The 24123-nt window shown below is 34.5% G+C and overlaps 1 protein-coding gene across 1 annotated transcript in view; it reads left to right on the top strand.

Annotated features, from left to right (window-relative positions):
• Positions 1 to 21552, top strand: part of LOC149784555 (uncharacterized) — a 73202-nt gene extending 51650 nt beyond the window's left edge. Inside the window, exons 9-11 of the mRNA XM_089932636.1 lie at positions 7513 to 7977; positions 10353 to 10966; positions 13015 to 21552. Of these exons, the coding sequence (XP_089788762.1) occupies positions 7513 to 7977; positions 10353 to 10931 (1044 nt within the window). The 3' untranslated portion in view covers positions 10932 to 10966; positions 13015 to 21552. The remainder of the gene's footprint in view (positions 1 to 7512; positions 7978 to 10352; positions 10967 to 13014) is intronic.
• The last annotated feature ends 2571 nt before the right edge of the window (positions 21553 to 24123 follow it).

The raw sequence follows: 24123 nt of genomic DNA, 5'->3' as shown, positions 1-24123 counted from the left end.
GGGATAATATCCCAAGTCTCCACTCGCTGCTGCTGAAATCACAATTGTGATGGGCAGGCCATACCATGACCATGTCAGAAAAAAGACTACCAATGAACACCTTCTGCAGTGACCTGATGGGGGGTGGGAATGATTTAGACGTGGTCAGAAGAAATGATTCAAAGATTTCCTCAAATAGTCCTTAAAGTATTTCAACAACAGCTTTGGAAGAGTTCTCTCAGAATTGCTCCACTTGATGCAGCCTTAGCCATACCAGAGCTTCAATCTTTGAACTGTAGAGAATTGCAGAGGCAGTGTAGAAGTGCAAACAGCGTAAACCTCAAAACAGTAACATGTGCTGTACTGATCAAGCAAACCCAAAAGGCATCTCCTTTCAAGTGTGGCACAGTCAGTTAGGAGCACAAATCTCTCTAATCAGCCAGTCACATACTCATATAAATGAAACTAATTACTGACATTATGGCCATCTTTGAACTCAAAGGATGAACAGTTTTAATCGTGTTAGGAATAAGTGTCAATAAATAGCAGTTATATTCTTCACACACACACACACACACACCTATATATATATATATATATATATATATATATATATATATATATATATATATATATACGCACACACACACACACATTTTCTGTATAACCAATCTGAGCAAGATCATTTGAATCAATTATCTGGGTGGTTTCAACACACTTCATATATACCAGTGAAAACATTGTGTACTGCATCTTTGACTTTTGTTTGTGAATCTGGACACATTATATTGTTACTGTAGATTCATAAAAAATGACTTCATTCATAAAAGAATGAAATTTGCATAAGAATCAAGGTGTAGAAACTCAGTATGTTATATTAAAAAATACTTATTTCATAAGTTATATCACAATTTCGGCTTGAACAAAGTTCATTTTCCAACTTGAGAATGTTAAACTCAATATAAACTTTGGATGTCGCATTCCTATAATGAGTCCTGTATGTACAAATAAGTATCTTATGCACCTAATCCGTCTTGCACTTGGTTCATTTGCAATGGTTGGTCACTTTTGATAATGAGTATGACACCACTGATGACTGTTAGTTACCTTGATTATGATGCAGTCAAATAGGCAGTTGAAATGAGTTAACTGTGACCGTGAGTGCTACGTCTTTCAAAGGTAAGAGTTGCATACCTCTTTAGATGATACTGGAAACGAATTGACATAGTAGTACTATGCAGGTCAATGTTTGATGGATTTTAAAAATGAGGTCAGTAGAGCACAATTTGACGATTAAAGCACAGCCATTATATAGTCAGGTTACACTGAATAATCCGTGTGCATGCCGATTGACATTCGTCTTTTTATATACAAGAGGACATATTGGATTCATGATGACTACATTGAAACCACATTAAAGATAAAACTGAAACATGAATCGGTAACTCTTTAAAAGTTAGTGAAACCATTGTATATACAAAGTCTCTTAATGAAAATCTCTACTGTCCTGTTTTGACTCATCAACAAATTTTGACGGAGGCGATTACTATAACCTGTTAAAAGTTACTGATTTGAAAACTATGCGTACACCCATCATGGAATACATTTTTATTACGATTAGTCTTTATTGTACGCTTGGCTATGGACAAGTCTGTTATTTGTGCCTGTGTTACACACTTAATTTGAAATACCTTAATGTGACCTGAATTGTAATGTTTAGCTGACATTGATATAAATTATTGAAATATCTATAACTTCATGTACGCTGTAAAGGTCTGTATTATTCCTACCTTTGATATTTTCTTTTATAGGACTTTATGTTTACTTTATTTTTAATACTCTATCATTCTAAAATTGTCTAAACATCCATTTCTACAATTGTATTCATGATAGACAATACATTACCAAACAACACAAGACTAAAAAATTAGAAAATGTGTGGGATCCAATCTCTTTCAACATCCCCAAAAATAAACTAGAAATAATTAGACAAAATTGATGATTTATGTCGCTATCCCACAATAGTTAACACTCAGAAAGGCATGGGATAGATGGTAAAACTAAGTGCTGATGTAATGCATAAAGTCAGTATCCTGACAAATACATAGAGATTCAGGAATAACACCATTACATAACTTGAGCTGAGAGAACATTCTTCCAGAAAAGTACAAACCCAATCTCAAGAACAGGACTTCATGCCTGCAAAGATGGCTGTGTTCTTTCACTATCACATAGACTGAGCCCAATTGTTCACAACCACAATCTATCATGCAGCATCAGCCACAAGAACAACGTATGTTGTCCAGTTTCATGACGTGCTTAATGCCACCTTTCACTTCCTGCATACAACACCATACTTAGTGCCTCATTCTTCATAAAACCAGTGTCATGAACCAAGTTTAAAAAAGCGTTTTCATTGATTAGTCTAATCCACGTTGTGCTGCTAGGTACTTCCTTGTATGAAGCCCAATGTATTGTTTATAAGGCATTCTTATGAATCAGTCTAAAAAGGCACAATGCCTTTAAACACATTCTACATACAATGCCCAACAAGATATTTAATTACCCTTGTTCTCAAGCAGCCAAAGCTTGGAAGGGATGGTATCTATGTCAGGATATGTTAATGAATTATAGTGAACCACCATGATTAGTCAGTATCTCCCATGACAGCCCCATCTTTCATTGCCAATAACAGGCTCCCATTCAAGGAGAATAAGACCATTGTAACAACGTCCTGGACAATTCATCTCAAAGTCAACAACATAATCCAGTTTGAGTTCTGAAGTGGTATTTAAGACAAACCAAACTGTTGCATAATGGGAAACCACGTGTTTTCTTACTTCTCACAGAGTGAAAGGACATATCAGCACAGACACATTCCTGTATAAAGTGGGCTATTAATTCCACGTATTGGAAAAAAACCCAAAGTAAGTGAATTTGCTTTGCATCTTGGCTCAGGAAGTTAGAGCAGTCACCACAGTCATTGCATATTAGTAAAACTGCTCTCGAACTGCTGTTATTCATGGTGCGATATGGCCATCAAAGGGACACCACTCTTAACTGACAACTAGATGGACCGAAAACATTTAGCTTTATAGCTAGAAACAACTTAGTCTGATCTGGGTGGGCTGGATTTGCGAAATTATTATTAATGAAGATACATATTTTGTAAGGAAAATATTTTTCTATCTGTCAGGAAATATCTTAGATGGTTTTGTCTTCCAAATTTATTGCAGTTATCTCTCACTGCATTGATAACTGAAAATGTATAAATCAAATTTTCAACTTTTGTCTTTTAGGGTAACTTTCAACCATTATCTCACTTTCTGGGACATTGAAAATACAATTTTACTTTGTTTGAACCATGTTATTTAAATTCTTTTCACAAAATAGCTTCTCTTTTTGTACTACACAACAGTTCAGCTTGAATCATGTGTATTTCTGAAGGACAGTAATATGAGTACTGATGAGATCTATCCATCTTTCTCCTTGACTTTCCTTCATTTAACATTTATTTATGACTAGAATTATTTTCAGCAAACTCTCTTTAACACACTTGAAATAGAGTTTGCTTACAGTAAGTTGATGATAACTAATTTGAACTCATCACATAGTTCATTAGTTTTTCCAGGACTAAATAAAGGTTTACAAATGCATGCAAGGAAACCATTCTATTCAAATTAACAGTTGACCTTTTAACTCATTCGGACCTAGAGGTTTTTGTCATTTTTGTCTGAAATGTGCGTAGGAACGAGATTTGGGGTGCTATTTCTGAACACATCGTAATACAGCGGTTTTCAACAGATTATCCATGAGAATAATGCCTAGTTGTATTAGAAACATCAATTTCCATTGGTTATTTTGCTTGCGCATGAGCAGAAGGATAAAAGTTGGAGTTCTTTTTTTTTTTTTTTTTTTTTTTTTGCTTAATAGACCCATCATTTTCGTATGGAGACCGCAATTTATTCCAAATGCCCACCTTATCCTAGTTTTTGCAAAGGTTCACCTGTCTGTGTTCAGTTAAGACCGGTATGCCTTAGATCTGAGACCAAAAGGTCTAAAATCCGGACACAAAATCGCATTCCGATCTCGAGCGAATTTTGGGTGAAAAAAAACTGGGTCCAAGAAATGAGCTTTTTCTCTCTGTATTTTGTAGTGCAACTAGAACTTCCAGATTATTTGATACCATTTTAGAGCTATATCTGTCTGCTTTTTTTTAATACCACCCACGCTGGTCTATCTTAAATGGCCTCGATGCTGCAGGGCTTTGAAGTAGGGTACAGCCTCATCACGCCTACAGACGGGATCGGGGCTGAATCGGTTAATCAAGTTTATGGAAATTTCTTAGAAATTGTCAAAGAATGGCTCTTTTTGTAACTTATGTGCAATACTGATTCACAAATGATGAAATAAATAAGTAATATTCCGATTTAGTGATGTCACGAAAATTCACCCATTAACTCATTCGGCCCCAGAGGTTTTTGTCATTTTTGTCTGAAATGTGCGTAGGAACGAGATTTGGGGTGCTATTTCTGAACACATCGTAATACAGCGGTTTTCAACAGATTATCCATGAGAATGATGCCTAGTTGTATTAGAAACATCAATTTCCATTGGTTATTTTGCTTGCGCATGAGCAGAAGGGTAAAAGTTGGAGTTCTTTTGTTTTTTTTGTTTTTTTTTTGCTTAATAGACCCATCATTTTCGTATGGAGACCGCAATTTATTCCAAATGCCCACCTTATCCTAGTTTTTGCAAAGGTTCACCTGTCTGTGTTCAGTTAAGACCGGTGCCTTAGATCTGAGGCCAAAAGGTCTAAAATCCGGACACAAAATCGCATTCCGATCTCGAGCGAATTTTGGGTGAAAAAAAACCGGGTCCAAGAAATGAGCTTTTTCTCTCTGTATTTTGTAGTGCAACTAGAACTTCCAGATTATTTGATACCATGTTAGAGCTATATCTGTCTGCTTTTTTTAACACCACCCATGTTGGTCTATCTTAAATGGCCTCGATGCTGCAGGGCTTTGAAGTAGGGTACAGCCTCATCACGCCTACAGATGGGATCGGGGCTGAATCGGTTAAGAACCACTGTTTCTGGGTTTCATGCACACAAACTAATATAAATCGTATAAACAAATTTCAGAAGTGGTGTGCAGCTACTCTTAAGTGACTTCTCAGTTGAATAACAGTGTCGGCTGACATGTTTAAGTGTTTAAACTGTCTTGATTTGGACTAAAACGTCGCAAATAATTGGTGTATTTTGGTCAGTAAAGTCCTTCATAGTTTGTCATTTTTACAACTTTTTTACCAGTCATAGATGTATTTTAGTCTATGAAGTTCTTCGTTATTTAAAACATTTACCTGATTGATCCCTCGTCCAAGCCATCAAAATTGCCTCTGTCTATTCTGAATATCTCCATCAAACCTGTGATTATAGCAATCAAAATCGAGACTTTATGCATTGAAAAGACATTTACATATATTGGATCAAAATGAATCAGATTCATTGTCACTTAAACCTAAAGCAGACCATCCTGCCATGCTAACATAATGATGGTTCATATATCTGAGTGTAATATCTCATAAAATATTCGAGCTGTTTTTGTCATTGTGTATGCGTAAATCGGCTACATATATTTTTTGATAACGTATGTGCATATACATTTTAAGATGTTATGAGAACTACATGTGTAGCATTAACACATACTTAATATGAGAATTCTTTTTCTATAATAATTTGTACATGTTTCGAATGTTGTAATCCCCAGCGGTATTAACATTATTATTATTACTACAATGACCTAATTTTTCAATGGCAGATAAATATTCCAGAAGAGCAGTTTGTTTGGGTTGTTTTGCTCAGTGTCAGCTACAGATATGTTTGATTGATGTATGTTAATATACATTTTAAGGTAATATGAGAACCATATGTGTAGTATTAACACATAATTAATGTGTTCATTGTTTTTCTTTTTAAAATAATATGTACAATATTTAGAATGTTGTATTGCCCAGGGGTATTATTATTATTATTATTACAAGATCTTAATATTTTAGTGGCACAGAATAGCCTGGATTGTGCAGATGTAACGTTAAACCCTATACATTCATGTATGCATACAAATATATTGTACATATTAGAATTTTGTGTATTTCTATATCTTGAACATTTCAATATTTTCGTATGAAAAGCATTAGTTTGATCTATTTATCAGTTTTCATTCACAATTCAGTTTTTTGGCTCACTGGGATTTCATGTTTTACAGCATTGCTCGTAGTCTATTCTTTCCATTACTAAGAATATAACGTATTTCTAATAATACGACTCTTTCTAGATTTACCTTATCTGGCCCTTTGGACTTGAAAAACAGTCAATATATAGAAAGAACTATAACTAAAATTCTGATCCTGGTAGTAAATAATCAAACAAGTTATGTCCCTTGGCATACTTTGATACTGTCTTTGTAATAATTAAAAAACAACACATAAATATTCAGTAGAAAATTCACATTAGAAGTTATTGAGTAATTTATTTCTGGAAATACTTCAATTTATGATCAGTAAAGTGACGTGAGTACGAAAATATCATGCAAATTATTTTTCATCCCTTTGATCATGTTTAATATAGTATTCCCTGTGATCATGTTTAATATAGTATTCCCTGTGATCATGTTTAATATAGTATTCCCTGTGATCATGTTTAATATAGTATTCCCTGTGATCATGTTTAGTATAGTATTCCCTGTGATCATGTTTAGTATAGTATTCCCTGTGATCATGTTTAGTATAGTATTCCCTGTGATCATGTTTAGTATAGTATTCCCTGTGATCATGTTTAGTATAGTATTCCCTGTGATCATGTTTAATATAGTATTCCCTGTGATCATGTTTAGTATAGTATTCCCTGTGATCATGTTTAGTATAGTATTCCCTGTGATCATGTTTAATATAGTATTCCCTGTGACGTATTGTCAGTAGTTTGATTTGGATAAAGTAATTAAGTTTCACAGGCAATTCACATACACTGTACTTAGAAAACTAAGATTCATAGATTTATATAATTATGTATCCTATTCAGTACTACAACCACTGGTGTCTATTCAAGAAAATGGATACATCTAGTTAGCTTTTTAAGATAATTAAAATTAACCAATGAACAGTCAGGATAGAAACAATCCAACAAACTGAATGTCAGAAGTCACAATGTTTCCCACCTCAGAAAAAATGACAACAACGCTGACATTAAAGGATCAAACTCTTTTCCAAAGCAACTGTACAAAATATGCCAGTTTTGCTAAAAATAGAAAATGCTTTCATTGTTTGCTTCTAATAAATAGTTCAACATTTGATAGAAACATCCTAACATAGTCGACTTTCACATCTTTAAAATTGTACCAATGATGCTGATCAATCATCAGCTGTCAATCCCATTAATAAACATAGAACACTTTGAAAGCTTTCTAACATAATCTTCTGAATAACAAGAAATGTCTTTTTTTGTATATATATATATATATATATATATACTTTCAGGAGGAGACCTACTTCCTTACCCCATGTATGCTTCGTCAGGAATCTCCAAAGGAAATTATCCTCACTGAACAAGATCCCCAGATGATGTACGCTCCACATATGCGCTGCATTTTTACAGGGAAATATTTGCCACCTCCCATTTTCCATAGGCTTCTTGCTGCCTGTATTGCTCGCTGGCCAGTCGCAAAGAAGAAGGAGACATCCGAAAATCTCATTTTCTGTGGCTGCTGTGTTTTTGATCTTGACCTTTTCCACAGATTAACCTTGCACTTCAAGAAACATGTTGTGTTTGCAAGAATTACAAGGGTGGCGATTGATGACGTCAAGACCCCTGATCCAAAGTTCTGTACCACAGTTAGAAGGTTCATAACTCTGAATCTCTCCAAGATAACATCAGACCTTGGCCAGAACCTGAAGTATGAGCTTAACATGTCCCCACCATGTCAGACGTGGTTTGCTGATGAAGTGAGTCATTTTCAATATTTCTAAATGGAGACACAACATTATTTTAATATTGCCTTCTGCTCAGGTTTTGGTCTCCTGTAGTGGTGTCCAGTTGGCGTAGAAGTGCTTGAGTAATAGATGAGGTTGCTATAAACAATCATATAGCTCAGTAGAAGAATGGTTCGTAAGTTGGAAAATTATTTTAGTATATCACAAACTGTCCTGTGACATAATATGATATTGGCATGTGGCAGAAGTGGCAGTGGGAACATGTATCCTGACCATTGTCGGGCATAGATACAATTGTCTAGAGGATCTGTGTCCTGTCGTAGATAAATTCAAGTAGATATGCAGTCAGAACTCCAAAACATATCATGCAGTATACTACATGACAATTTGATAACTTCATTTTGAAGATTTAGAGGCAGTTATTTCGCAGAACACAGATGTGGTAGGAACTGTTTTGAGCCTTAATTGTTGATGAAATAATCTGCTTAAAATGGAATGAGCTGAAAATAATAAACAGATACAAATATTAACCAAACAATTGCATATCTTATATGTATTTTTTAACGTGCATACTTCATGGCAGATAGAAAATAAGTTTAATAGGTCCCAGTCAGAGCAAGTATGATTGGACAGATTTCCAAGCAGTCATCATGCACACTGTATCTGTAGGAGTGAGTTTCCTTAAAACTTGCTAAGTCTGTCACACCGATTTTCCTAATCTGCCATTCAACTGAACACCAGTGAACTGATTGTTGTATAAAGGATAACAGCATTGTTTATTTTATCAGAATGATTTTATTTGATCACTTATTTCGTATATGGATAAATTTGAGTATTATCCTGCTTTCTTGTGTTAATGCTTTAGCATCATCTGACAAATATATACATTTCTGTAATTTGTGTTCAACTAAAACTTACGAAATCTATTATGTTGTGCTACAGGTGGTATATAATTAATCTAATAGCATTATATATTTTACAAGAATGGTGTTTGCGTTATCTTACAAGATGTATGTAGCTTTTTTTCAAAAGATAAAAACTGACTATAACTTATAGTCAGATTTGAAAATGTTAAGAATATGGAATAGAGATTTATTTAGAATTGAACTGATTCAGTCACTAGTAATGAGAAACAAAACAATAACAACTAAATGATAATACTTTTAGTTGTATAATATATATTTAGAAACTAAGTTCGATAGCTGAGCCACCATTAAATAATTAAATAATCTCCTGTCTAGAGGTCAGTTTAGCTTTTTCCTATAGGTGGCAGATTAAGACAGATTTCTGTATTTCATCAAAGCTTGAATCTTCTATAAATTTTCAAGCCTCACACATAAACATTGTTTAGACTGATTCGTTTAACACTGTCATGTTCTCAATAGACCATCTTTGTATCTTTGATCTGGCTGCTTGTCGAATTCTACCATTTTTAAGATTTTAATATGATAACATGTGGAGTCTGGTTGTAAATTCTTATATCATTCATCGTTCCTTGTATTCTGGAAGCCTTATATGAAGTTCTAAATGACATTTGAAATTACTGTATATTGTACCTTATTGTACGATTCTTTTTGTACCTTATGGAACGATTGTTATGACTTGGAAGTATGTTTTTTGTAGCTATTGATTATGTATGTGGTAAGATAACACATTTGTTGAAGTATCACAATATTGTTCAATGACTGATATAATATTTTAATAATGGAAAGATAATATCTGCTTACTAGGTACTAATTGTTTATGTCCCTTCCACACATAGACAATAACAACAGTTCGTTTGTTGCTAATTCGGTACTTACAGGGATATAAAAAATTCTGCATGAGTATTGTAAATATTATAAGAAACACATGCACACATACATATTGCTAGGTAACAGTTAGGGGCATGTGTTAAATAACGGTAAAAACCGTATTCATAAATTTGGAAAGTGAGAGGATTCATTTTTGCTTTGGTTCTCATGTTTTATCATTGTTTACTACATACTAATAGTTTTGGGATCATAGTAAGCTCCTCTTTCATATTCTTATATATATATATATATATATATATATGATGCAAAAGATCGTTTTAAGCCATCAAACATTTCTAAAATTCACATTTCGGTATGTATCAGTTATTTGAAATAAACAATAACACCACTAAAGAATGTTAATAACATGGAAAAGTTTATATAAATCGAGATGTACAAAATGAATTGTTTTTATTTGCATTTTATCCAGTGACTGTCCCCATGAAGTCAGATCAAAAATGTTATATTATTAAATTTCAACAAAATATAAGAAAATATTTTTTCTACACTGTTTGCATTAGCATGTTGATCAGCTGAATTGTCATTTGATATAGCATGGATCTCATTAAAATATTGACCTTCCTTTTTCTTTAGCTGCATGATCCTGATGCACCCATCACCCCCGAGCACATGAATTATGCTCGCCTCTGTGTTGCTCTTTTAACTGTTGGTGCAAAGGTTCTGAGAGACATTCTTCTTACACACTTTCCTGTGCCATACAAGGACATCTACCAAGCAATCTTTGGTAATGTATTGAAACTCATCGCAAGGCAGGGAAGACCGCTCCTTAAACCTGATCAGGTTCTGCTGGTTTTCCCCGATCTCATGAGGGGCAAAGTAGGAACATTGGACCAGTTTGATCTTTCCGTGTTATATATTCTGATTAGAAACGTCAGCACAGTTCCTGCTCCAGTAACCGGCTGGGACATTGACCCATATGATCAACCAAGGGATACATCTCTAGGGGCTAGTGTGGAGCGAATTCGTTCATATAGGAATCGTATCAGTGGCCATACCGTAGATGGAAAGATTAATCAACACGACTTTGAAGACTACTGGAACAAATTTGAAACTGTGCTTCATGACATTGAAGCTATAATTGGTGGACACATATACAGCCAAGAATTGGAGAAGCAAAAGAGACAGGTGATCTCCAGCTATGAAGCATGCTAGCTGAAACAACATGTATGAAGCACAGGCAGTAACAGGTACAAAGTATACATACAGTGTACATGACATGATGGCAGAGTACTGAACAACACTTATCATGAAAAAGGGGTTGGAAGGTTGGTTCTAGCATAACCATCCTATTGCTTGTATAAGACTTAAATTTGAGATCGTTCTGGATACTTAACGAGTATTTATCAGTGGTATATCAATATTGAAAGTTTAACTCATGGATATTAATGGGAGTATTTAACAGTAGAATATCAATACTGAGTGTGAAACTCATCGATACTTAATAAGTGTATTTAAAACTCGAATATCAATACAGAGTGTGAAATATTTGGATACTTGATAGATGCATCTAACAGTAGAATATAATTATTGAATGTGAAAGTTTTGGTTTCTTAATGGTATTTATTTAACAGTAAAATATCGTTATTCAATCTTAAGGTCTTGGGTACTTAATTGGTGTATTTGAAATTAGAATATCAATACTGGATGTAAAATCCATGGCAGAATTTGCTGTCAAGTAGACAAGTATACCCATGTCCTTCAGAATCTAAATAATGTCTTCATGTCATCTGCAAGTATTATTTCTTCATAGTATAATGCAGTGTCATACAGATTTATTGAACCACTCCAGTGGCCTAGTGGTTAGAGCATCCGCCTCAGATGCAGGAGGTCGTGGGTTCGATCCCCGGCGAGTCATACCAAAGACTTACAAAAATAGTACTAACAGCTGCCTCACTTGAGGCTCAGCATTAAGATGTTAGTGTTAGGACTGGTCGGCCTGGTGTCAGAATAATGTGACTGGGTGGAACATCATGCTACATGTCTGCGGCATGATGCCCCAGTGCTAGACATTACTATAAACTGCCACACTGCAGCCATCGTAGCAGTATGACTGAAAATTGTTAAAGCTACGTTAAAAATCCAAACACACATACACACACACAGATTTATAGTGGCTTATATCATATGCACATAATATTACATCACAGTTCTGTACAATGGAAATAAAATGCTGTGTTCCTAATCTGTTGAACTGCATAATACAATTATTCATCATTTATCATTAGAAAGTGAATTTTTTATATTAAAAATGCGAACTTTACCACAGTGAAAACAGCTGACAATAATATTGTTACAAGAATGTTTTTATTTAAAGAGTTTATACTATTTGTCTAACGGTTTTCAAAGAGTAATCACTGGAAGGCCATATACTAGGAAGGGACAGAAACTTCTCTTCTTTAGACCTTAAGCAAAGGCTCATGTTTGGCTTTTCCAATGATGTATATGTTATGGTATCATCAGCATTACTTTGATGTCAGTGGAAGTGGATGCTTTGCCTTATATTACTTTGACATCTACATTACTTTGATGTCAGTGGAAGTGGATGCTTTGCCTAATATTACTTTGACATCTACATTACTTTGATGTCAGTGGAAGTGGATGCTTTGCCTAATATTACTTTGATATCTACATTACTTTGATGTCAGTGGAAGTGGATGCTTTGCCTAATATTACTTTGACATCTACATTACTTTGATGTCTGTGGTGGTGAATGTTGTGTCAAATATTACATTAACATCTACTTTCACTTGATCTCTGTGGAAGTGGTTGCAAATGGTACCATGATATCTATATTACTTCGATGTCTGTTAAAATTGATGTATAATTGTACTTTGACATCTACGGTGCTTTTGATGTAGGTGGAAGTTCCTGTTACATCAAATGGTACTGTGATACCCACATTATTTTATGCATGTGGAAGTTGATATTATGTCAAATGCTAATATGACTTATACATTACTTTGATTTCTATCGAAGTTGATGTTATGTCAGATAGTTTGACTTTAATTTGACATTATATACATTTTGTGGTAGGTTAAGGTGATTTGTTACATATTTTATTTAACTTTGGGCTATTATATATGAAAAAATATGTCTCTTCATTCGTCACATACAATTATGGACTTTATTTTAATTTCATAATTTGTATAATGCACTGGTTGCTAGTTCTAGTTTCTAGCAGTCCATTTGATTTATTAAATTGGTAACTATAACAAGAACTGTATCTTTTTGTCAGAGCTGTCCCATAAGAGTTACTGCCTTTGATCTTAGTGGAAGAGGAATGCTTGAGGGATCCCATGCACAAAAGAAATACCTTCAGATGACATTATTCCATGCCAAGAGTCGCTACTGTATGTGATCATTTGAAGACTCATGTATTGTGTATAATCTCATGCCAGGAGACACTGCTGTATGTGGTCATTTGAAGGACTACCTTTACTCTCATGCCAACAGACATTATTTTATGTGGACATAATTAGGACCAAGCATTGCATATAATCCCATTCTAAGCGACGCTATTGTATGTGGCCAAACTTAGAACCCAGCATCATAATCCCATACCAACAGATTCTAACGAGTGTGGCCATAATTTGGACCCAGCATTATGCATAACCCCCTTACAAAAGCAACACTTATGTGTATGGCCATTATTATGATCCAACAGCAAGCATAAACATCTAAGAGTCTCTGCTCTGTCTTTGATGATAATTATGACCTAGTATTGTGCATAAGCCCATGCCAAGAGTCTCTCCTTACTGTGTGTGGCTATACTTAGGTCCAAGTTTTGTGATACCCACATTGCAATGCTTGGTCCATAGCATGAATCTGTACGTACTGGTGTGTGGCTATAATTAAGGCCAAGTTTTGTACATAATCCCACACCAAGAATCTCTACTAACTGGTGTGTGGCTATAATTAAGACCAAGTTTTGTACATAATCCCACACCAAGAATCTCTACTTACTGATGTGTGGCTATAATTAGGACCCCGTACTGTGATGCATAAGCTCTAGAGAATTAGTTGAGAAATTCATTGCATGGTCATGTGACTGGTCATTTTGGTGTACAAGTTGTAATCAGAAATTGAACATATATAGTGTTATTAATGGAGATTAGTCCTGCTATATATCAAAAAGAGTGAATCCGGACAGTGCTTTCACTAAGAACAACACATAATCTTCCATTCAAACATTAAGTAAGGTAGTTGGTGCAATTTAATTGTATAATTTCATCACTTTTTGGTCCTTCTTATGAAGCTTGCAAATATATTCCTTAAAGTATGTTTTGATTTTCAGGTAAAAACATTTATTGACATATTTTTTTGTAGTCATCCTTATATATTAGTATAATTGACTATATGTATATTTGTTTAGCAGACTGAGTATATTTTTTAAACAGACTACATGTATATTTGTATAAAAAACCTTTGATAACTATTGATGTTTCTCAATTGGCATTGTGGCAGTATTTGAATTTAATGTCCGAAAATATGCTGTGTATAAATATCTTGCTTAGAGGAAGTGACAGAATGTAGCTTTTTAGCAGATTTGTCTTCATAAAGTTTCTCATTTTTACCACTGGATTAGATTAATCTGTATAATTTGTGTTCTCGTATATATGTTATTTAGTCAAACATTAGCTTGGATGTATAGTTGATATTGATATTTTATTATACCAGACTCCAGTGTGCTTTTTCATGAAATACTTCCAAATATAATTGCTGTCATTAACCTAAACTATCTGGTCCCTCCAGTTTTTCAGATGCTATCCCGGGACATGTTAGGACCATAAATCAGAATTTAAAACAGCAAACAGGTTTCCTGAATATTATGAATTACCACATTTCATTTTTCTACACAGTTAAATAGATTCTCATTTTGTTGGGGTGAAATGATACACCTGTGCTGCTTATCGATACATTACATGATACACAGCCTATGATAATATATGTTATTGATATACATATTTATGGATGATCTTTCACTTAAGACAGTCTATCAGTGGTATTTATATGCCATTCTCATCCATGAAAATGCGACAGAAGTACTGTATTAGTAGTCAGTGATTTTATTTAAACGTTTTAGGTCATTGCAGGCTGGTTCATTTGATCAGATGCAAGATTCTTCTTGGTCACTACACCCTTTGTTTTGCACTGCATGAATGCTTTCAGAAACGTCTTAGTACTAATTTCATATCTTCACTTAAATGTAAAAACCTGACAATGCTAAGCAGAACAAATATCACAGTTTCCACATGCAAGGAATATAGAACAAGTCCTGGAGTAGGTAGAATACCAATAAAGCTCTCACATTTTACATTCTACAGATGCAAAACAACTGCCACAGCCACATGTGTTTGTTTCCGACGAGGACAAAATATTGAAAACACCTATTCCCAGTCTATAAAAAATGTGACAACTAGTGCAGTTTGAAATCTGCCAATTGCAAATTCTACACTACATATGTTTTACCCGTTGACACATTCAGTCACTGATTAAATATCTCAGCACGAAATGGGCTATTCAATATTTATGATTTAAATGCTTTTGAGTTCATTGAATAATCACTTTTGCAAAATTATTGTTATATCGTTGAATCATTTCACCACTTTCAATTAGATGTGTATTATTTCTGCAAATAGTTTAGCACACACTGGGCATAGATTAAAGTCATAAATATCTAAGTAGTTATCTAAAGAATGTACGTGGAACTGCGATAAGATATTATGCTGAGTTATACTAATATCGTTTGTCAAAAGAGTATAATTTTATGCAGGCAATGGTTCACATTTGGTAAATGGAGGGAGAAATATTTGACCATCCAGTCCATATTTTGCATGAAACCAGTAAGATTAATATTTTGTTAAACAGCGTGGGAACTGAGTTTTCCAAATGTTTATCAACATTTAACCTTCTCGCCAATGGGCTTCTTGTTCCAAGATGATTTGGTCATTCTTTTTATAACAATACATAATGGATACTAAATTATTCCATATACACATGACTATACATTGGCAGACTCCGTATGATTTTTCACTATTTTGTGGTCATTTATCATGAGAGACCCCCATTCTGTATGGTTATGCAGCACAACTGTAAGTTAGACTTTCTACTATTTTGTGGCCGTGTATTCTGAGATCCCATTCCATATGGTTATACAGCACTACTGTCAGTTGGAATTTCTAAAATTTTATTGTCTTTTATTTTTTAGAGGACTTCATCCCATATGGTTACCTTTTCATCACATATTTGCATTTGGTGAGAGATAATGCAAACAAATGTTTGAATGTATTCTTCGATCCATAGAAGACCACTTTGTTCTTAATTGATCAAACAGCTGACACATCTTCATGTTTGATTCCGTAACCTCTACAATGCAGCAAATACTTTATGTTTAATACAGAGTACATATAGTTTTCTCATTATTTATCTTTTCAACATGAAAAGTTTATTTGAAAACAAACTGCAAAAGAAAGGAAAGTAAAAACGAAACTAAACATATATTTATTACTTTAATGTGAATGGAGATCGAAGCATGAGTTTTGTACAAAAGGATCGAATCTATTATTACACTATTTTTTTTTCTAAACACATCAACATAATGGCAACTACATATTGCTGAGAATTACTGGTCAGACTGGAATTATATCAAGTATAGGGTGCATTGAATCAAACAATAAAATCCATCATGCTATCATTCATCCAGATTCAAACCAAACGTATGCTGATCAATTGAATGATATTACTAGAAATGCATACTATTGTTTGCATGTGTCCATGTATGTTTTGGCACTGATGTGTCTGAGAGTTCTGGAAATGTCCATGCCAAAAGCTTGATATATAAATACAATTTGAAATGGGCAAGCATCTTTGTTTCACCATTAGTTTCACTACCACGTGATATTAAACTCGTGGTTTTGTCCCATTCCATTTGAATCTAGCCTTTCAGTAGCTGAAATGTGCTTCACAGTTGACTACATACAGGATAGATACTACAAAATAGGACGTATGTGAAGCAACTCTTTCAGGATATCACTTTATCACCACTAGGTAGCTACCGAATGTTCTCCTTTTATGTGCTGATATTCTTATTGCATTAATTATGCCTACTGTAATCCCATTTTCCTTAGCAATCGGTTAATAAAGAAAACCTTTATCAAATACAGACTCAGAAACTCTAAGGTCATGGTCAATGATTGTAAGGAGAAACATATTTTCACAATATAACTTCTGTTTTCCAAGATGTGCAGTACTTTGTTGTGTATAGTTTGTGTTTGAGCTAAGGAAAACTACTACCAGTTGAGAAGTCAAAAGGTAAAATAACAAGGTCAATTAGACCAACAATAATGAAATATGTTTCACAAAATAAAATGAGGATTCCATGACCAAAGGTTACCAATCTATGTTGATGGCTTGCATATAGTGCATGGAAGAAACCTGCTCATCTTACAATCAAAAGACAAGCGCTCAGGGTCATGTGAGTGGATGATTACATTTGTTTGTTTCACAAATTAATACTATTTCTACATCGCATACATTGACCTAAATGTGTGGAATACTTTCAATTGTGTAAAGAAGAATAGTATCAATTTTGGAGTTAAAAAGTGATGCATAATGCAATTTCAATTCACTGTCATCATCATCCTCATTATTTGTATGAACTTTTTATGGCTGTTGTTGTTGTTGTTAATAATTGGCCCCTTGTATATCATGGCAGCAGACTTATTTTAGAAAAGGCAGTAATCCAACCAATGATGTTCAGTCACCATCATCCTTTCAGTTTTACTAAGGGGAGGTTTGCTATTAATGTTATTGTTATTAGTAGTAAAGATTTGTTCTATTGCCCATTATTACGAAACATATATAGGACAATTAAGGAAGTGTTGTGTTGAAATGTTTTTTTAAAAAGTTGATAAAACGTTACAGATCTGTCAGGTACAATCAGAATACCCATATTTTCTTCTGTAAGGTGGCAGGGGATAGTTTCGTAAATTGATTTGTGTCCAATTTCTTAACTTCAGGCTATGGTGTGACTTTTCAGCTGTTATTGTTTAGTAATTAAAGATATGGATATATCTGTGAATGATTTATTGTTTCTGGCTTGTGTTGTTCTTGAAATTTATGTCAGGCATGTACACCTTCCACAGCTACTTTACAACTGTTGAAGAATTGAAATGCCAATATTCAGCTAGGAAGAAGATCTAGTGCCTCCAATTGCAGTAAATGCGTGGGTTCGGGACAAATAGAATATCTAAAAAAACGGCTGTGTTGGCAACTATTTTAAATTGCATCAGCCTGTTTAGTGCACACTGTTGTTCAGAATTGTCATCTAGAAAAGGGCTTGTGTCTGCACTGTGATAATCACATGGTAGCAAAAATAACATTCGGACGTGAAAAATGCAGGTATAAATTTGGCGTTGGGGTGCATAAACTTCGACTGTTATGAACTGTCATTGGCTTCTCTGGTCAAGTGGATAATGTTATTATGCTTTGTTTTAATATAGCTATACCAACAATATGGGCCTTTTCTCCCTCCCTTGTGCATTTTATTTTTTTAAGAGTATTTTTATGCTAGGCGGGGAAATGTGGCAATAAATGTGTGCATAAAAACTGTCCCCTGCCACCTCAGGACATGTAGCTATTTGTAAGGATAAGGTTTGTATGAAATAAATATGTGGATGTTTGTAGGGACAAATGTTACTGATCCTCATCATTAAATATCCCACCCACCCAGTCACATGATTTTGTATGTTAAATGTATTTAAATGTTTTATATTGTAAGCATGTATTGATGCCACTTTATTATATCATGATTTATATTCACCTTTGCATGAGGTTGTGTGTGCATGTTTGTCCATAATATGGTGTGAGTGACCCTCAACAATCCCCGTTGCCCCTCAACAATCTCAATTTCTTCTACTGTTTGGTTTGGTGCATGATCATCATTACGTCCTAGGATACTAACATCAGTTTAAGAATGTATTGTAGTGGTATTAGGAAAACACATCCAGCAATACATTTATTTTTATATGGTTTGTCTTTTGCCATTGAACGTGTTTGTCTTTTTTGTCCTTAAAATAAAAATTCGAAATGCCTACCAGCTTTCTGGTTAAACCACCTAGGCCACCAGATTGTTGTCTATCCTATCTGTATCCCGTATTTTCTAGACAGTTTAGAAACCAGTTGCAGGCATATGGAATGAGACTCTTTTAAATCTCAGCAGCTAATCCCATATACCCTTCCCAATATTATCGCAAATTACAGAAATACAAACAGTATAAGACTGAAGTTGTAGTAAGCTTCACTACTATTAATATTTTGATAATTTTAACTTTTATTCTGAGAACATTTTGATGGTGTACACGAGGTGTTTGAGATAACTCATTACACTGCAACTTAAAAGTCATTTTAAGAATAACACCTTGAATATATGCTGATAGTTGCTCTTAGCTGCCATTCTGATCACATCGGCTATTTACATAACAAGAGTAAACGTATAGTGTATGATTGCATCTAGTTATGTGTCCGCTCTTGTGGTCTAAGTTATTCGAGCGTCTTCCTTGTATGCGAGAGATCGCTGGTTGGAACCCCGACCAAATCATACCAAAGACTTACAAAAGAGATACTATCAGCTGTCTCGTTTGGCGTTCAACATTAATAGGCTAATGAATGGACATCACTATAGACTATCACACTGCAGACATGGTAGAGATAAATCCTAAAAAGAACTGTTAATATTGAGTTAAAATTAAAATAAAAAATAAACAACATGCACACAACTTCTCGATGAATCAGATGGTCAATGCAGTGGACAGAAGAGGTCGTCCGAACATATTGCAGATTCATGTTTTGTCAAACAATTCTTGGAAAAACATTTTTTTCTTCTGTAGATTATTTCACCAATATAATTTGGACACATGTTCTTCGTAGAAATAATAAATTTGGTCTCAGTGAAATTGATTTTTTAGCATGCACAAAATGTGTTCCTTTATGTCGTTAGGGGAAAGTGCCACACACTTTCAGAGTCGCGTAAAGTCCACCCGGAAACATATATAATCCATCATTTTCGTCAATAGAAAAGAAAGACAATGACACCGGAAAGTAACAATCCCCGACCCCAGACCCCTCTCCTTTCCCCTGCAAATCCATGCAAGTATTTTTTTGCATATCATCTAAGTTGATATATTTGGTTGTGTCTAACTTGCTCAGCAACGGTTGTTTTTATGACTGGTACGAAACTAGCATATTGCTCAATTTTGGTGATCAATGCAGCTAGAAGATGGTTACTTAGCGATGCAGTGTGGCACTAGGACTTATTACCTAGCTAGTCTATTGTGTCTAATATAAGACGCACCGTCTAGTGGTAATCGTAATATTAGCTAAGTAAGAATGTGTGTATGGGAAGGATTATCGTAATGTTAGATACATAATCAGCATGGCAAGAACAATTCATAGAATAGTTTCTCATTTTCAGATGATTTAAAGAAACACGTTTCACTTAGTTTATATACTTGGCATCCCCTCCCCATATTAACAGTGATCGGTAAAACACTTCCGGTACCTGAGAGCCAGCAGATCACTGTCAAGCTCCATCTTTAGTGACAGTGCGTAATATCCGTAAATGTTTTCGTGATGCATTGTGTCAATATGAAGCTTAATCAACCAGTTACTGAATTTTATTGGTATGTTTCCAAAGTAGCTGTTTTGGATAGTGTCACGTTTGTCGAATGAGATCAACAACTAACCAATTGGGAGAGACAGATTTATTAATTAACGTCAGATAATATTGTCTTCTAATTTATGCCATGCACCAACAAAAGTAAAAGCAGTAAATATCGTAACGCTAGCAGTTGTCATGCAGTATTTAACCATCTCCAGTTGGAATCGAATCCATTGGAACCAAGACCCAGCTGAACATGTTGTATAAGATATCGAACAACCTTGTGGACATACCAGCGAACAATGACCTTACCCTAGCATATAGCCAAACTAGGGCAAACCATAGGGATACAAATCCAATTAAAGTCAGCATGGACAAATTGTTTCAAGTTCAGCTTCTTCCCAGATACAATAGAGACTTGGCACAAATTATCATCAACGACTGCAGAAGCTCCCGACTTGGTATTTCACAAGCAATAGCTTTCCAAAATCGCATTCTAATGAACTATTCAGCTATAAGTAAGGGCTATGCCAATTGATGTTCATTATCTGATCGCCGCTACGAAAGCCGGACTGGTCTGAGTATGGAGGGACGAAAAGATACACGGACACTTTTTCACTTGTTTCTGCCTTTCCTGTCATTACTTTTTTGACTGTCCTTTCACTTCCGTCTTTACTTTATTTTTGACCACACACCACCCGTTGCTTGATAGTCAAGCATTACTGCTTTAAAGCATTTATACATAGGATAAGAATCTTTTAGTGAAAGTTTCTTCAGCTTGCATCGCTGACCTCTCTTATCAACTTGTGATTCAGCTCTCAACGTTAGACTCACATAGTGAGAAAGTATGTCATATGATACGTTAATCAACACTTAAAGGGTACACTGCCGCAGTGATGATGGAGATTATACACTTCACCTCGCAATGGACTTTCTGATGTATACAGCTACTATATAATTGTTCTATTAATGCTTGGTGTGAATGAGCAACCTAGACAGCGAGCCGATTTAATGCTACTATCGTTGTGATATTATCTTTTGCAGCTTTTCTTTTCGATGCATTGACAATGAAGTATGGATATAAGTCTGTACAGATATAAATATCAGTAAACTGAATTTCATTGCTTAAAACATATTCACTTAAGCCTTGAAATCATTTTCCAAGAGCATTATGTTACTTTTGTAACATGTACCTTTACGCCAACAAACCCATTCAATTTTCCTTTCGAAAGGAACGAACGTTTTTCTTTTATATGAAACACGAGGAGCAGAGTTCATTTGTAACGCGCTACCGTTCATATGTATCAGGTTGGTTTTCTAAAAAAGTTATTTTTGATACACATGACGTGAACTGTCACTGAGAGATATATTTCGTTGATAACTAACGAGGACCTGATTATATTCATCAAATGCTCAGTTTGTTAATATAATTATTTGTGTTTACTCAGTGTACTATTACTAATCTACATCCTTAAGTGAAAGCGTTTGGTAAATATAATTAGTTTTATTAATGACTTATTCAGAATATTTTAAATGTTTACATTAAAGAAATTCCCCATTAAAATGAATGGGGGTTTTTGTCTTCAGTTTTTCCCCGTTTTCAAGTCGCAGACAGCAAATTGCATCATATTTAGTTTGCTCTATATTTGTGTATGATCAATAAAACCCGTTTGAATTAGTCGCCGGTTTGTCAGTAAATGACTTAATTTTAGGGATTTGTATTCAATGCAATTTCTTCTCTTATAATTCAAATGTGTATTATATTTTGTTCTTTGTGTGTTCTAAGTTAGCGAATTCTGTAATCAGATATGTTGGACAAGTCTAGCAAGAAAGAGCTCTACTACATCAGCAAGTTTTCCATGGCATTTATCAGTCCACAACCACAACAACCACATATTTGGAAAACAAAGATATATTGTGGTTTGTAAATTATCGTTACAAAAACGGAAAACTGACCTAACAATTTGTCTTCACGATGAAGCATAGGTTAAGTTAATCACTCGAGGTGATGACTTTATGCAAGCGATTGATGTTTCTCCGGTTTCTAGAATTATAATAAACAACGCCTAAAATCGTGCGGGAACAATTTTAATTTTAACCTCATAATGAATAGTTTGCCTTTTCCTTACGGTTCAAACAGAGTACCTCTCGCATCCCAGCGAAGTAAAATAGCACTATCACCTCCGTTAAAAGGCTCACACTATCTGTAATCTCTCTATCGAACTGAGATAGTACCCGTCCAAAAGTTGGGCATGATGACGTTTACCTTTAATCATTAGTACATCATAATTTGCTGAAATTACCAACCAAACTGATTTCATAAAACGTTATGAGAAAATTGTCTCATGACACTAGTATCCCCACGGTTTTTCATGTTGAAATAAAGATTAGAGCCATTGTGAAACTCGTTGAACACAAATTTCAGTGACTTCTAAATTTTATTTTCCAGAGTTTAAAACACAACACCTTTAATTTATAGACCAAATGAACGCGATTGTGCTATTTGGCTAATAGCCCATATTTTGATTGTGCAGAGAAATAGAATAATAGAAATGGGCACGGTAAGGATTACTTGTGGTTACATCAGTGGTTTAAACTGTTTTCTTTTTTGTAAGACGTTGTGCGCAATTGCTTACTTAATATAGTCAAACAAATTTACAATGATATAAAACACTACAGTAGAATACAATATTTTTCTGCAAATAATTATCTTAAAATGCATAATTGGCTCCTGTCTTCATAAAGGAAGATATTGAAGTGGAAATTATTGCATACTAACAAACTGCATTCAAGATCATACTTCATTATTCATTACATTTTTTGTATGATATATTCTATGCAAAAACCAATTATGAACGTCAAACATTGATGATGTTCACACTGAACTGAAGGAGAAAACAAATGATGAAAGGGATACTAAATTTTACCTGTTAATAAACCTTCTTTGTTCTTAACTATATTAAAAAAACTGTATCGTATCAGTGAGCAAAAAATTGATACAGTGACTTCTAAAGGCGATTAGTGTGGTATATACGCAATGGGGAGTGCCAAAGAAAAGTACCAAACAACATACGAGTTTTAAATATTTGAAATAAATCTCCACATGAATCATGTAAATAGTCGTTGACTCAGTTTAAATGACCGGTATAGATTCCGTATTATGTGCTGCCCATATGTGTTACGTTGGTTAAACAAATGGTAAAAGTCGATGATGCCGAATGAGATAGAGTACTAACAACCACTATGCGATTTTAACGCTCATCACACTCATAATCATATTTGTTGCATAATATTTGTCATTAGTTACAAAAGCTTTAGTCGTTGACATTTTTACAGCAATGGCGTCTGATAACTCTTTCACACCGTACACACACCCTCTGATAATTCTGTCTCACTGCACACAGGACATCTGATACCTTTGTGACAGTGTTCACACACCCTGTGATACCTGTCACATGGCACACGTGCCTCTGATATCTTTGTCACACTATAGAAACACCGTCTTATTCCTGTCACAATGTACACATGGCATCTGATATGTTTATCACGTGAACACAACTCTGATACCTCTGTCACTTTATTCATTTCTGCTACATAGATAGCTAATCAGAATACGACGGACATATCCAGTAAATTCGACTAATGTCCATAAACCCATTATACACTGTTTTAGACGTAACTTTTATG

Source organism: Sinohyriopsis cumingii, chromosome 14 (genome assembly GCF_028554795.1).
Source record: "Sinohyriopsis cumingii isolate HCF-2022 chromosome 14, ASM2855479v2, whole genome shotgun sequence".
Taxonomy (NCBI): Eukaryota; Metazoa; Mollusca; class Bivalvia; order Unionida; family Unionidae; genus Sinohyriopsis; species Sinohyriopsis cumingii.
This window is presented reverse-complemented; position numbering and strand designations above follow the sequence as displayed.